General features: G+C 45.5%; 1 protein-coding gene across 4 annotated transcripts in view; it reads right to left on the minus strand.

Annotated features, from left to right (window-relative positions):
- Positions 1–15,539, minus strand: part of ccnc (cyclin C) — a 65,211-nt gene that overhangs the window by 39,913 nt on the left and 9,759 nt on the right. For 3 of the 4 annotated variants that reach the window (XM_072499605.1, XM_072499604.1, XM_072499607.1), the window contains one exon: positions 6,582–6,633. In XM_072499605.1, coding sequence (XP_072355706.1) covers positions 6,582–6,633 — 52 coding nt within the window. Of the gene's footprint in view, positions 1–6,581; positions 6,634–15,018; positions 15,091–15,539 lie in introns of all 4 variants that reach the window. The other variant, XM_072499606.1, reaches the window with a different exon arrangement.

Consider the following 15,539-nt stretch of genomic DNA (forward strand, 5'->3'; position numbering starts at 1 on the left):
TCATTGAAGCCTACTTGTGACAATAAGCGATTATATTTTCCTCAATTCTACCAGCTCAATATTACCAACTTAGTTGACAGCACCAGAGCTAGTATGCTAAAGCTTCAAATATTTCTGTGTTCCTATCAATCAACATAAATAGCCCAAATAAATAACTGATACACACTAGTAACTTCAATTGTATGAATTATACGCACATTTTTAAAAACAATTCCAAAATAATGTAGCCACAAGCATTTTACCACTAGCTACCGAGAGTTTCAAAATACATCAAACATCTATGCATGCTCGGAGTATGATTGGCTTCAAAACATTGTCAATGGTAGACAAATATCTCCATATGCCAGCCAATTCAAAGCGGATGCATAAACTTGCATGTACATTCTGTAACAAAATTAACCAAAGACCTTCTAAATAAATTAGAACCAAATAACTTCAAGACAATCTGAAAGGAAACTCACACTGTAAAACATACTGTCAGACAGTATTGATAATGTCAGAAGAACTCTCATGACAATGGCCCTTAGCATTGTGTTACAGCTAATAAATACGCTGATTAATGATTTGTCTCAGAAAATTAAAGTCCCTCTTGAAATTTTAATGGTACCATATACAAATTGAACATATACATATTTGATCATTACATTTATTAATTTATTCATCGGATGGGGGTAGCGCTGGCTAGGCCAGCATTTACTGCCCTCGAGAAGGTGGTGGCTTAAATTGCAGCACCCAATGTAGTGTAGGAATAACCACAGTGCTGTTAGAAAAGGAGTTGCAGGATTTTGACCCAGTGACAGCCACGGAATGGTGATGTCATTCCAAGTCAGGATGGTGTGAAAGGAGGGGAACTTTTAGGTGGTGGTGTCCCGATTTGTCTCATTATTTTCGGCCACAGAAGTCACAGGTTTAGAAGATGCTGCCAAAGGAGCATTGACGAGTTGTTGCAGTGCATCTCGCAGATGGAACACTGATGCCACGGTACATCATTCGTGGAGGGACTAAATGTTGAAGGTGATGGATAGGGTACCAGTCAAGTGGCCAGTTTTGTCCTGGATGGTGTTGAGCTTCTGGAGTGTCGTGGAAGTTGCATTTATCCATGCAAGCGGAGAGTATTCCATCACACTCCTGACTTATGTCTTGTAGATAGTGGACAGACTTTGGGGGTCAGGAGGTGAGGTATTCAGCTCTTGCAGACACACTATATGGTTGGTCCAGCTCAGTTCTGGTAAATGGTAACCCAAAAACCGATAAGGATGTTGATGGTAGGGGATTCAGTGATGGTAACGCAATTGAATATCAAGCGGAGTTGGTTAGATTCTCTCTTTTTGGAGATGGTCATTGCCTAGCACTTAAAATGTTACTTGCCACTTAGCAACTTAAGCCTGAATATTGCTGCATATGGACACGGACTGCTTTAGTACCCAAGGAGTCACAAATGGTGAATATTGCCTAATTAACAGCGAATATCTCACTTCTGACTTATGGTGGAAGAAATATCATTGGGAAAACAGTTGAAGTCATGAGTCTCGGACACTACCCTGAGGGATCAGAGAATCGTTACGGTGCAGGAGGCCATTTGGCCCATCCTATCTGCACCGGCTCCCCAAATGAGCATTATGAATTAGTAATTTGCTTGTCCCTTCTCCATAACAATGCACTTTACTCAAATAATCATCCAATACCCTCTTAAATGCCTCCGTTGAACCTGCCTCAACCACACTTCCAGACCCGAATCACTCATGGTGTAAAAGCTTTTACCGCATATCGCATTTGCTTCTTTTGCTGAATAACCTTAATTCAGTCATTTTCAAACTCAGGATCACGACCCACGGGCGGGTCGCACGGTTCCCGATTATGGGAAGAAGTGCCCAACGACTGCATCCGGCTTTTAAAAATACGGTCTGCAATCAGCTTTTAAAAATGCCGGCCATCACATGCATTTGTGCTCCCTCAGCTGGATATAGCAGTGCACAGGCCTGGAGTCCAGCAGGGCAGACCATCTCTTCTGGACGTCTGAGCTCCATCCCAGGGGCAGATTTATATATATATATATATATATATATATATATTTTTTTTTTTTTTTTTTTTTTTTTTACATCGGTTGCCCCACCAGAAGCAGCGGCAAAAGGTCACAGGCCCGGTACACTGATGTCACGAGTTCTGGGTGCAAAATCACTGAAGAGCTTCCACCATTTTATAGTTGCCAGCAAGGAAGCAACAGGACTGGAGAATTTAAAATGGATGGTTTCGTAAAAAGGAAGAGGGGGGGCCAGAGACACAACCAGGCCTTGACCTCGCAACTAAATCTGCTGGAGAGCTGCGCAGGAGAGTCATCGGCAGCTAAAAGCAGTTCTGGTGTGAGCTGCTCAGGAGAGTTCACAACAAGACAAAGCAGTGCTGGCGTGAGCTCCAGGACCACTGGTGAACAACCCATTAAGCTGAAATCAGGAACAAAGCAATATAAAGATGATTTCTTAATGTATGGATTTCATGAAGTGTGCCAATGCAAGTCAGGATGCAAAGCCCATAGTGTTATATGCAGGGAAGTACTGGCAAATGAAAGACTGAAACCATCAAAACTTCAAAAGGCACTTGAAGACTAAGCATGACGAGTTAGAAAGACAAACCTCTTGAATTTTTCCAAAGGAAGAACTTAAATTGTGAGTGGAAAGGGCAGCACGGTGGCGCAGTGGGTTAGCACTGCTGCCTCACGGCCCAGAGGTCCCAGGTTCAATCCTGGCTCTGGGTCAATGTCCATGTGGAGTTTGCACATTCTCCCAGTGTTTGCGTGGGTTTCGCCCCCTCAACCCAAAGATGTGCAGGCTAGGTGGATTGGCCACGCTAAATTGCCCCTTAATTGGAAAAAATTAATTGGGTATTCTAAAATCTAAAAAAGAAATTGTCAGTGGAAATCCTGAGCAGAAATGTAACATTGAATGACAAAGCAAGTGAGATCATGAGGATCTAGAAGGCTCACCTGTCACATTAAAGGAACAAAATAACGGTGAGTCGTAAAGTTTGGCTGGTGTGGGTCTCGAATGCCGGACGGCATGAGTCGCCAAAGTTAGTCGGTGTGGGGCCCGAAGGTAGGCCAGTTGGTAAAAGTGGATCCCAGGGAAAAAAAGTTTGAAAAACAGTGCCTCAAATCTGTGCCCGCTCATTCACAATCTTCCAGCACCCTCATGATTTTGTCCAACATCCTCATGATTTTGAACACCTCCATCAAATCTGCCCTACTCTTCGCCTCTCCAAGGAAAACATTCCTAACTTCTCCAATCTATTTTCTCATCACTCGAACCATTCTTTTGAACCTCTTCTGCACACTCTCCAATGCATTCACATCCTTCCTTTGGGGTGGAGCCCAGATCTGTACACAATACTCTAGCTGAGGTCCAACTTGTGTGTTTATACAAGTTCAGCATAATCTCCTTGCTCTTGTGCTATATGCTCTGTTACTAAAGCCCAGAATACTATACGCTTCATTAACTGCTCTCCCCACCTGTGTTTCCATCTTCAATGGTCTACACACATATACACCCAAGTTCCTGCGCTCCTGAATCTCCTTTAGAATTGTACTCCTTAGCTTATATTGTCTTTCCATGTTCTCCTGCAGCACTGTCCTTGGACTGAGATGATTGATCTCCAACAATCACAACCATCTCTCTTTGTGCTAGGCATGACCAGCGGGGAGTTTTTTCCCAATGCCTATTGCCTTTGCTTCTTATGCCACACTTGATCAAATGCTGTGTAAATGTCAACGGAAGTCACTCTCACGTCTGGAATTCAGTTCTTTTGTCCATGTTTGGACAAAGGCTGCAATCAGAGCTGAGTAGCCCTGACAGAAACCAAATAGAGTGTCAGTGAGTAAGTTAGTGCCACTTGATCGCACTGTCAATGATACTTTCCATCACTTGGCTGATGATTGAGAGTAGACTAATGGGGCAGATTTGATTTGTCCTGCTTTTTGTGTACAGGACATATCTGGGCACTTTTCAATTGCCAGGTAGATATCAGTGTTGTAGCTGTACTGGAACAGCTTGGTTTGGGCTAGTTCTGGAGCACAAGTCTTCAGTACAATTGCCGGAATGTTGTCAGGGCCCATAGTCTTTGCAGTATCGGTGCCTTCAGGTGTTTCTTGAGATCGCCTAGAATGAATTGAATTGGCTTAAGATTGGCATCTGTAATGCTGGGGACCTCAGAAGGAGGCCGCGATGGATCATTCACTTGGCTGAAAATGGCTGCAATGCTTCAGTCTCATCTTATTGCAATGATGTGCAGGGCCTCCTCACCCTTGAGGATGAGAGTATTTGTGGATCCTCCTCCTCCACAGTTAGTTGTTTAATTGTCCACCCACCACCATTCACAATCGGATGTGGCGGAACTGCAAAGCTTAGATCTGATCCGTTGGTTGTGTGATTGCCATCTATCGCTTGCAGCTTCCACTGTTTGGCATGCAAGAAGTCCTGGGATGTAGCTTCGCCAGGTTGACACCTCATTTACATGTATGCCTAGTGTTGTTCCTGGCTTGCCCTCCTTCATTGAACCAGGATTGATGTCTCAGCTTAATGGTACTGATAGAGTTGGGAATATGCCAAGCCATGAGGTTACAGATTGTGGTCGAGTACAATTCTGCTGCTGCTAATGACTCACAGAGCCTCTTGGATGACCAGTTATGAGTTGCTAGATATGTTCGAAATCTATCCTATTTAGCACATCCTCCATGTGAAGATCGGACTTCATTTCCACAAGGATTATGCAGTGGTCACTCCCACCAATACAGTCATGGACAGATGCAATAGGAATAGGTAGCTTAGTGAGGATGAAGTCAAGCAGGTTTTTCTCTCGTTAGTTCCTTCACTGTCTTCAAATCCAGTTTAGCAGCTACATCCTTTAGGATTTGACCAGCTCAGTCAGCAGTGCTGCGACTAAGCTACTCTTGGCAATGGACATTGAAGTTCCCCACCCAGTGTACATTCTGCACCCTTGCCACCCTCTGCTTCCTCAAAGTGGTGTTCAACATCAGCTGGAGGGAGGAGTGGGGGGGGGGGGGGGGGTGGTAATGGGATGTGGTAACCAACAGAAGGATTCCTGTCCCATGTTTGACCTGATGCTATGAGATTTCATGGGGTCCAGAGTTGATGTTGAAGACTCCCAGGATGACCACTCTGCCACCACCTCAAGAGGGTCTGTACTGCTGGTGGGACTGGACATATCCAGGGATGGGGATTGTCTGCAAGATATGATTCCATGAATATGACTATGTCAGGCTGCTGTTCGGCCAGTTTGTGATAAAGAGGACTTTACATGGTCGACAGGGCCGAATGTGTCATTGTCACTTCTGATGCCTAGTTCGATGCCAGATGGTCTGTCCGGTTTAATTCCGTTTTTTAAAGACATAGTCGCGGTTGTATACAACTGAGTGGCTTATTTAACAGTCAACCACATTGCTGTGGGTCTGGAATCACATGTAGGCTAGATCAGGTAAGGACAGCAGATTTCCTAAAGGACATTCATTAATAAACCAGATGGGTTTTCATGGCAATCGAAAATGGTTTTCAGTTCCAGATTTTTTTTATTCATTTGAATTACCAGTTGATTTTATGGTGGGATTGAACCCGTATCACCAGATCGTTAGCCTAGACTTCTGGACTACGAGTCCAGTGACATTATCACTAGGCCACTGTCTTCCAAATAAATGATTCTTTCCAAGAAACCTCCAAAGTCCAGTTGTGATTACTGTTCTCAAGGTATGCAATTTCCTTAATTCATGCAATGAACAGAATTCAATCAAGAATTCATACAATATAGTGACACAAGAACAACATAGTGACATTTAGCCCCTTGAGCCTTTTCTGCATTCAATGTGATTGTGGATGACATATCCCTTAGTAGTTTAAGCTAACAAAAATATATTAATCCGAGTTTTAAAAGTAACTGATGTAACATAAATTGATATTTGTAGAAGAGTTTTCCAAACTTCTACAAATCTGGTGTGTACAGGTGTTACCCAATTTCAGTGTAGTTTTTTTGATTGTATCTTTGGTTTTAAACTCCTCACCTAGTGGAAATAGTTTCTATCTGCCCTGTCTGTTTCCCTTGAATCACCTCTACACCTTCTCAAATCCAGGGAATGCAACCCGAGTTGGTCTAATGGAATTTAACCTTTGGAGTCCAGAGTCCAAGTATCATTCTGGTAAATCTACCTTTCACTCTCGCCAAAACTTACATCTTTCCAAAGGCTTGGTACTCAAAACTGCTCACAGCAGTCCATGTGTGGTTGAACCAGGGCTGAAGCACTGAAGAACTGAAGCAGGCTCCCTTGCAAAAGGCCGTTCGTGTTTTTGATTATATTCTGTATCTGTTCATGACATTTTAATGATCCAAGTTTCTTCTCATAATTTCAAAACTGCCTGTTCTATACTTTTTAGAACCAGGGATGCCTTCACATCAAAATCCATTTGCCATGGTTTCGACCATGCACTTAAGCCATCATCTGTTAACTATATAACTATGAAATCAGAATTTTTAGCTTGGAAAGGTAAAGACTTTGTTAACAGATAAAAAAGCTTTGTACTCACACACTGAAGTTGAAGCTGAAATCAAACGCGTGTTTGAGACAACACCAAATTCCTATAAGCAAGTTGAGAGACAGTGATGACTAATATAACAGAACAATGACGGCAATAAATTTAATTGGATGCTTTAGTTTAGCTTCCAAACGTCATTACAAAAGTTGCAAATATATACAGGTTGAAATCAAGCCCAATCAGATTAATTGCAACAGCAGGATCTTACAGAACAGGAATAATCAATGCTTGCTTTATAAAAAAAGCTCCCCTTTTTTATCAGTCCAGTTGTAGTTTAGTGCAAGAATATTCTATTATAAATGTTTTATTTGTTAACTCTGTAATAACACTGATAGTTCGAGAAACATAGAAAATAGGTGTAGGAGTAGGCCATTCAACCCTGCCAATATGATTACGGCTGATCATGCAAATTCAATATCCCACTCCCGCTTTCTCTCCATACCCCTTGATCCCTTTAGTCATAAGGGCCACGTCCAGCTCCCTCTTGAATATATCCAACGAATTGGATCCAACAGCTTTCTGTGGTAGAGGATGCCACAAGATCACAACTCAGAAGTTCTTCCTCATCTCAGTCCTGAATGACTTACCCCTTATTCTTAAGCTGTGACCCCAATTCTGGATGCCCCCAACATCGGGGACATTCTTCTCGCATCTAGCCTGTCCAGTCCCATCAGAATCTTACATGTTTCTATGAGATCACCCTCATTTTTCTAAACTCCAGTGAGTACAAGCCCAATCAATCCAGTCTTTCTTCATAGGCCATCCCAGGAATTAGTCTGGTGAACCTTCGCTGGACACCCTCAAAATCAAGAATGTCCTTCCTCAAACTAGGAGACCAAAACTGCACACAATGCTCAAGGTGTGGCCCCAATAAGGCCCTGTATAACTGCAGCAAGGCAACCCCACTCCTATACTCAACTCATCTTGCTATGAAGGCCAGCATGCCATTAGCTTTCCTCACCGCCTGCTGTACCTGCATGCCAACCTTCAGCAACTGTTCCACCATGACACCCAGATATCATTGCACTTCCCCTTTTTCTAAACTGCCACCATTCAGATAATAATCTGCCTTCCTGTTTTTGTCATCAAAAGTGGATAACCTGGCATTTACCCACATTATATTGCATTTGCCAAGTATTTGCCCACTCCGTCAGCCTGTCCAAGTCACCCTGCAGCCTTTCTGCATCCTCCTCACAGCACACACTGTCACTCAGCATAGTCGTCTGCAGATTTGGAGATATTGCATGCAATTTCTTCATCCAAATCATTAATGTATATTGTGAACAGCTGGGGTCCCAGCACTGAACCCTGCAGTACCCCACGAGTCACTGCTTGCCATTCTGAAAAGGACCCGTTTATTCCAACTCTCCGCTTCCTGACTACCAACCAGCTCTCTATCCATGTCAATACATTACCCCCAATACCATAAGCTTTAATTTTGCTCACTAATCTCTTCTGTAGGACCTTGTCAAAAGCCTTTTGAAGGTCCAGATATACAAGATCCACTGGTTCATCCTTGTCCACTCTACTGTCCTCAAAAAATTCCAAAGATTTGTCAAGTATGATTTCCCTTTAGTGAATCAACTATTTGGGCCGATCTTGTCCCCACTTTCCAAATGCCAAGTTATTTTATCCTTAATAATTGACTCCAGCATTTACCCCACCACCGACGTCAGGCTAACTGGTCGACAATTCCCCATTTTCTCTCTCCCTCCTTTTTTAAAAAGTGAGGTTACATTAGCTATCCTCCAATCCATTGGAACTCTTCCAGATTCTATTGAATGATCACCAATGCATCCGCTATTTCTAGGGCCACTTCCTCAAGTACCCTGGGATGCAGAGCATCAGTCTTTGAAGACGTATTGGGTTTGAATCCCATCAATTTCCCCAATACAATTTCCTGTCTAATAAGGATTTCCTTCAGTTCCTCCTTCATGCTAGGCCCTCTGTCCCTAGTATTTCAGGAACATCTCAGGAACGTCATTTGTGTCCTCTTTCATGAAGACGGACCAAAGTAATTGTTCAACTGGTCTGCCATCTCTTTCTTGCCCATTATGAATTTATCTTAATCCAATTGTAAGGGACCTACATTTGTCTTCACCAAACCTTTTCTCTTCACACATCCATAGAAACTTTTGCAGTCAGTTTTTATGCTTTCTGCAAGCTTACTCTCGTATTCTATTATGCCCTTCCGAATTAAACCTTTTGTCCTCTTCCGCTGAATTTTGAATTTCTCTCAGTCCTCAGGCTTTCTGCTTTTTATGGTCAATGTATGTGCCTCCTCATTGGCTTTAACATTATCCCGGATTTCCCATGTTAGCCATGGTTGAGTCACCTTCCCAGTATTACTCTTGCGCTAGGCAGGGATGTTAAATTGTTGAAGTTCATCCATGTGTTCTTTAAATATCTGCCATTGCCTACCCACCATCAACCCCCCAAGTATCCTTTGTCATTTTATCCTCGCCAATCCATGTCTCATACCATCAAAGTTTGCTTTCTTTAATTTCAGGACCCTAGTCTCAGACGTAACTGTATCACTCTTCATCTTAATGAAGAATTCTACCATATTACTCTTCCCTGAAGGATCTCGCACCACAACGTTGCTAATTAATCCTCTTTCATTGCACAACACCCAGTCTAGGATGGCCTGCTCTCTAGTTGGTTCTTTGACACAGGTCGAGAAAAACATCCTTGATACATTCCAGGAAATTCTCCTCCATCGCATTGCTACCCGTTTGATTAATCCATCAATATGCTGATTGAAGTCACCCATAATAACTGCACGCATCTCTAATTTCCAATTTGATGCCATCCCCAACCTCACAACTACTGTGTGGTGGTCTTGCACAACTCCCACTAACGTTCTTTTGTCCTTTGATGTTCCGCAGCTCCGCCCATACAGATCCCACATCGTCTAAGCTAATGTCCTTCCTTACTATTGCATTAATCTCCTCTTTAACCAGCAACACTACTCAACCTCTCTTTCCTTCTATCTTTCCTAAATATTGAATACCCCTGGGTATTGAGTTCCCACCCTTGGTCACCTTGGAGCCAGATGCCCATGATCAAATTAAGTCATATCTGTTAATGGTTGTCAGCGTAGTTAATTCATCACAGACAAAAGAACATTCTATCAGGTATTCACCATGATTTCTAGAAAATAAAAGCTTGAAAAGGTGCAAAATGCAGATCGACTAACCCACTAATAAGGAATATTAATCAAATGCATGAGACAAATCCTAACCCTTACTTTAATTCCTCAACCAAGAACTATCTGAGACTCTCAGCTTATGTCCAGGGAATTCCTTGGGGGGGGGGGGGAAACGCCGCCTGGCCAGTGTATTTTGCTAGATCACCAGAAATCCTGGGCGCGATTTAACCACCTCGTTGTGCCCGACACGGATCTGGACCCTCCAGTTAAATAGCAGGAAAGGCCAAAATATAGATTTGCACCGGGCAAAGATCAGTTTGCTATCTAACTGGCCCGCTCCCGACGAGGAGTTCTTCTGGATCACACCAAATACGGTGAGCATATCATTAACTCCAATTTGCAGTAATTTCCATCTCAATAGCGAGATTCAACTCGAATGCAAAGGCCTCCTGGGAATTAACTGGCTCCCCAGTGAGAAATCATGCGAGCATTGTTTAGTACTAGTCTTAAAAATGTGAAGATGGCTCAATGGCTGTGGAGAAGAAGTGAGAAGGTGAATAGCCATTTCCATTTTCCGACATGCAGTCCGAGAGCTGCTGCCCCAATGTTTGGCGGTGGGGAACCCCTCAGGGGGCTGGAGTTGGGGGGCTAAAGTGTTCCAGGTGGGAATCGCCCATGGACAAGGGGGGTGGGAGAGGGGGTGGTTTTCATCCTCGAAGCCTTCAAGCCATCTTTAAATATTGTGGATACCCGCAACAGGGGAAACTACAGCTGCTGCCTGTCCTACCAAACACTTCCAGGACAGAACCCTGTTCTTGTTATACGCTGACGGTCACTTTAACTCCCTATGACTGTGAGCAGCCTCAAACTTCACAACTGAAGGTTGTGTTTATTGCTTGCTCTTGCTGGTGGCTTCAGAGGCTGCTGTTTCTTTCCTTTTCTGCAGCTGGAAAGAAGAACAATTTTTTTCTAAGATACCTGGGTCTTGGCACAGTGGGCTCAGGGGGAACGCAAGAGTCTACCGGGCAGCACGGTAGCACAGTGGTTAGCATTGTTGCTTCACAGCTCCAGGGTCCCTGGTTCGATTCCCGACTTGGGTCACTGTCTGCGGAGTTGGCACGTTCTCACTGTGTCTGCGTGGGTTTCCTCCGGGTGCTTCGGTTTCCTCCCACAAGTCGCGAAAGACGTGCAGGTTAGGTGAATTGGATATTCTGAATTCTCCCTCTGTGTACCCGAACAGGCGCCGGAATATGGCGACTCAGGGCTTTTCACAGTAACTTCATTGCAGTGTTAATGCAAGCCTACTTGTGACAATAAAGATTATTTTTTAAAAAGGCAATCTAGTTTGAAGCAAGATGACGCTGCAGGGCCTGGTGCATGACAGTGTTCCAAAGGAGCCACGCCGTTGAAGAAATGTTTTCGGAGATTGCTGATGCTTTTGTTGCTGGTGTGATGAGTGCTGCATGGAACTGGTACGTCACCGCAGGTTGAACATGCGAGTGCTGCATGGAACTGACACGTCACCGCGGGTTAAACATGCTGAAAGTCAAGAATGTTCAACTGCACCTTGAGCGCCAGTGGAATACGTGGATGCCAGGATTTTGTTCCCGTGAGATTGTGCCATGTGGGAGGGCCTGCACAGCTGTTGCCCCTGGACGGAGAATGGCACTGATACATGGAACAAGTCACACATTGATGGACAGATCATTTTTACAACAACTTTCTGAACATAACACATTCTAAGGCATTTTCTCTATTTCCGTTCAGGAACCCGAGAGGGGCGATACCATGGGCTGGATTCTCTGATTTTGAGGCTATGTCCCCATGGCGGTGTGGGAACGGTAGTGTTTTATGAAAGAAAAAATGGCGTAAAACGGGCCACCGATCCCCCGTTTGGCTGGGGGCTAGCATCAAGGCAGAGTAGAGCACCCGGCTATGGCTGCCGATAAGGCCCAGAGAATTGTCGGGTCCGTGGCCGCGCTTGCGCACAGCGGCGGCTTGCAGTGGCAGCGCAGTGCGCTGGCCGCTGGCGGGCGCGGGCTACGAAATAGTGCCCCCCATTTGGCCAGCTCGTGCGCGCCCCAGACCATCCCCCCCACAGTGCCCCTAGACCCTGGCAAAGTCCCCCTGCCTGCGGATCAGCCCTCCCGTCACATGAGAGACCCATGCAGTCAGGAACTCAGCCGGTCTGGGGCAGGGCATCGGGGGGCGGGCCACAGGCAACGCCCTGAGGCCGTTGATACGTCGCGCGGCGTACTCTCCGAGGGGGAGAATTGCAAAAGCTCGCCGCCCCAAATTGGTCGAAAACTTTGATCCTGCGGCCGATCGCAAAATGCGATTGCGGCGTTGGCGACTAGAGAATCCAGCTCCATGTGTCTGTTTGTTTTGTGAAGATGAGCAGGTATAGCTTTGTCTTGGTACAAATATGGAACAGTGACATTTCCTTGATGTTTAATGTTTAGTGTGTCATGTGGAATGTTACATCGTTGATTTTCAAATCTTTGTTACTGTTGACTGTTTTCTCAAGTGGCTTCTTGTACATGTATATGTGCTATGTCTCAGACGATGATAATTGCACCGCATTTCAATCAAACTTTGAAGCCTGATCACTTTGCCGGACCTCGAGTCGCATCAGCACCATAGACGTAGCAGCCAACAATCGAACACTCAAAGAGCTGGGCTTCAGCACTGGGGATATCCTCGCGGCGAAAGGGCGTGTGTGGGGATCAGGGGAGGACGGTCTCCCTAATGTTCCTGGCAAGGGACTGAGAGTCTAGGAGCTCCTGATGTGGCCAGGGGGTTGCACACACCGAAGACCCGGCCACCCATCAGGCCAAGGAGGAACCCAGAGGGGAATCGCGAGCGACGGCCCAAGGTGTACAGGCATCGTTGGTCTTTCGAGATGATGGATAGCATGTGCCACAAGAGAATCCGTCTCAACAAAGGGACAGTGCGGCACCTGTGCTATGTCCTCGTGGACTTGGCAACCCATGGAGGAGGAGGCGGACACTCACACCCAGTGGCTGTGAAGGCCACCACAGCACTGAACATTTATGCAGCAAGTTAATTCCAGGGCTTGAGCTGGTACTTCACAAGATACAGCTCACGAATGCCCCGTATGCCCAGACAGCAGACTACATGAACTTTGAGCTGGACCAAGCACACCTAGATGCCCAGGCTGCAGGATTCTCTGCCATCGCCAGGATGCCCCAGGTCCGGGGCGTAATTAATGTCACGCATGTCGCCATACACACCGCGCCATCAGAGAGTGACTTTCATTTACAGGAAGGGGTTCCACTCCCTGAACGTTCAACTCGTGTGCAACCACCACCTTCAGATCATGCATGTGTGTGCACGCTTCAAAGCAAGCGTGCATGACAGCTACATCCTGGGACATGGAGAACCCGGCGTCTTGAGGACCACCCCAGGATAACAGGTTGGCTCTTTGGGGGATAAGGAGTATACATTGAGGTCCTGGATAATGACACCAGTGCAGAGTCTGGAGACGGAGGTCCGATATAACAAGGAAAATGTTGGCTGCTCAAACTGCAGTTCCGTTGCCTAGACCGCTCTGATGGTGCACTGCAGTACATCCTCCAGAGCATCTCCCATTTTGTGATGGTCTGCTGTGCCCTCCACACCCTTGAGGAGCAGTGGGGCAACATGCTGGAGGAGGAGGAAGAAGAGGAGGAGTCGGACCAAGAGGGGATGATGGACAAACCTGGGGAGGAGCCAGAGTGTGGTCAGTCAGCCGGAAGGATCCGGCATGCCCACACCACCAGGGAGGGCCTCATCCTCGCCCGCTTCCCAATAGCCGAGACTTTGTCTGTCAGTTCAGCCCACCCCCACAAAATTCCTTACCTCGCCCCCCCCCATTCCACAACCCTCCCATCACCCACTACCCTGTTCCACCCTACCAGAACATAGAACATAACAGCGCAGTACAGGCCCTTCGGCCCTCGATGTTGCACCGACCTGTGAAACCACTCTAAAGCCCATCTACACTATTCCCTTATCGTCCATATGTCTATCCAATGACCATTTGAATGCCCTTAGTGTTGGCGAGTCCACTACTGTTGCAGGCAGGGCATTCCACACCCTTACTACTCTCAGAGTAAAGAACCTACCTCTGACATCTGTCCTATATCTATCTCCCCTCAATTTAAAGCTATGCCCCCTCGTGCTAGACATCACCATCCGAGGAAAAAGGCTCTCACTGTCCACCCTATCCAATCCTCGGATCATCTTGTATGCCTCAATTAAGTCACTTCTTAACTTTCTTCTCTCTAATGAAAACAGCCTCAAGTCCCTCAGCCTTTCCTCATAAGATCTTCCCTCCATACCAGGCAACATTCTGGTAAATCTCCTCTACACCCTTTCCAATGCTTCCACATCCTTCCTATAATGCGGCGACCAGAATTGCACGCAATACTCCAAATGCGGCCGCACCGGAGTTTTGGACAGCTGCAACATGACCTCATGGCGACAAAACTCAATCCTTCTACCAATAAAAGCTAACACGCCGTACGCCTTCTTAACAACCCTCTCAACCTGGGTGGCAACTTTCAGGGATCTATGTACATGTACACCGAGATCTCTCTGCTCATCCACACTGCCAAGAATCTTACCATTAGCCCAGTACTCTGTCTTCCTGTTATTCCTTCCAAAATGAATCACCTCACACTTTTCTGCATTAAACTCCATTTGCCACCTCTCAGCCCAGCGCTGCAGCTTATCTATGTCCCTCTGTAACATCCTTCCGCACTGTCCACAACTCTACTGACTTTAATGTCATCTGCAAATTTACTCACCCATCCTTCTACGCCCTCCTCCAGGTCATTTATAAAAATGACAAACAGCAGTGGCCCCAAAACAGATCCTTGTGGTACACCACTAGTAACTGGACTCCAGGCTGAACATTTCCCATCAACCACCACCCTTTGTCTTCTTCCAGCTAGCCAATTTCTGATCCAAACTGCTAAATCACCCTGAATCCCATGCCTCCGTATTTTCTGCAGTAGCCTACCGTGGGAACCTTATCGAACGCTTTACTGAAATCCATATACACCACATCAACTGCTTTACCCTCATCCACCTGTTTGGTCACCTTCTCAAAGAACTCTATAAGGTTTGTGAGGCACGACCTACCCTTCACAAAACCGTGTTGACTATCTCTAATCAAATTATTCCTTTCCAGATGATTATACATCCTATCTCTTATAAACCTTTCCAAGAGTTTGCCCACAACAGAAGTAAGGCTCACTGGTCTATAGTTACCTGGTTTGTCTCTACTCCCCTTCTTGAACAAGGGGACAACATTTGCTATCCTCCAGTCTTCTGGCACTATTCCTGTAGACAAAGATGACTTAAAGATCAAAGCCAAAGGCTCAGCAATCTCCTCCCTAGCTTCCCAGAGAATCCTAGGATAAATCCCATCCAGCCCTGGGGGTTTATCTATTTTCACACTTTCCAGAATCCCATCCGGCCCAGGGTCCATGTAATATCACCCCATACCATTTCAACCAATCTGAGATACACCTCGAGTAAATTTTTATATTTGGGGACAGAGCAGCAGACAAACACTTGTAAAGAGCAATAATTTACTTACTGGAGATTAACTGGCGACTCTTTATTTTAAATACTATTTTCCAACATTAAATAATGGTGCAACAATGCTTTTTTTTAAAAAAATTTTTATAGAGTACCCAATTCATTTTTTCCAATTAAGGGGCAATTTAGCGTGGCCAATCCACCTAGCCTGCACATCTTTTGGGCTGTGGGGCGAAACCCACGCAAAC

The sequence above is a fragment of the Scyliorhinus torazame genome, chromosome 4 (assembly GCF_047496885.1).
Source record: "Scyliorhinus torazame isolate Kashiwa2021f chromosome 4, sScyTor2.1, whole genome shotgun sequence".
NCBI lineage: Eukaryota > Metazoa > Chordata > Chondrichthyes > Carcharhiniformes > Scyliorhinidae > Scyliorhinus > Scyliorhinus torazame.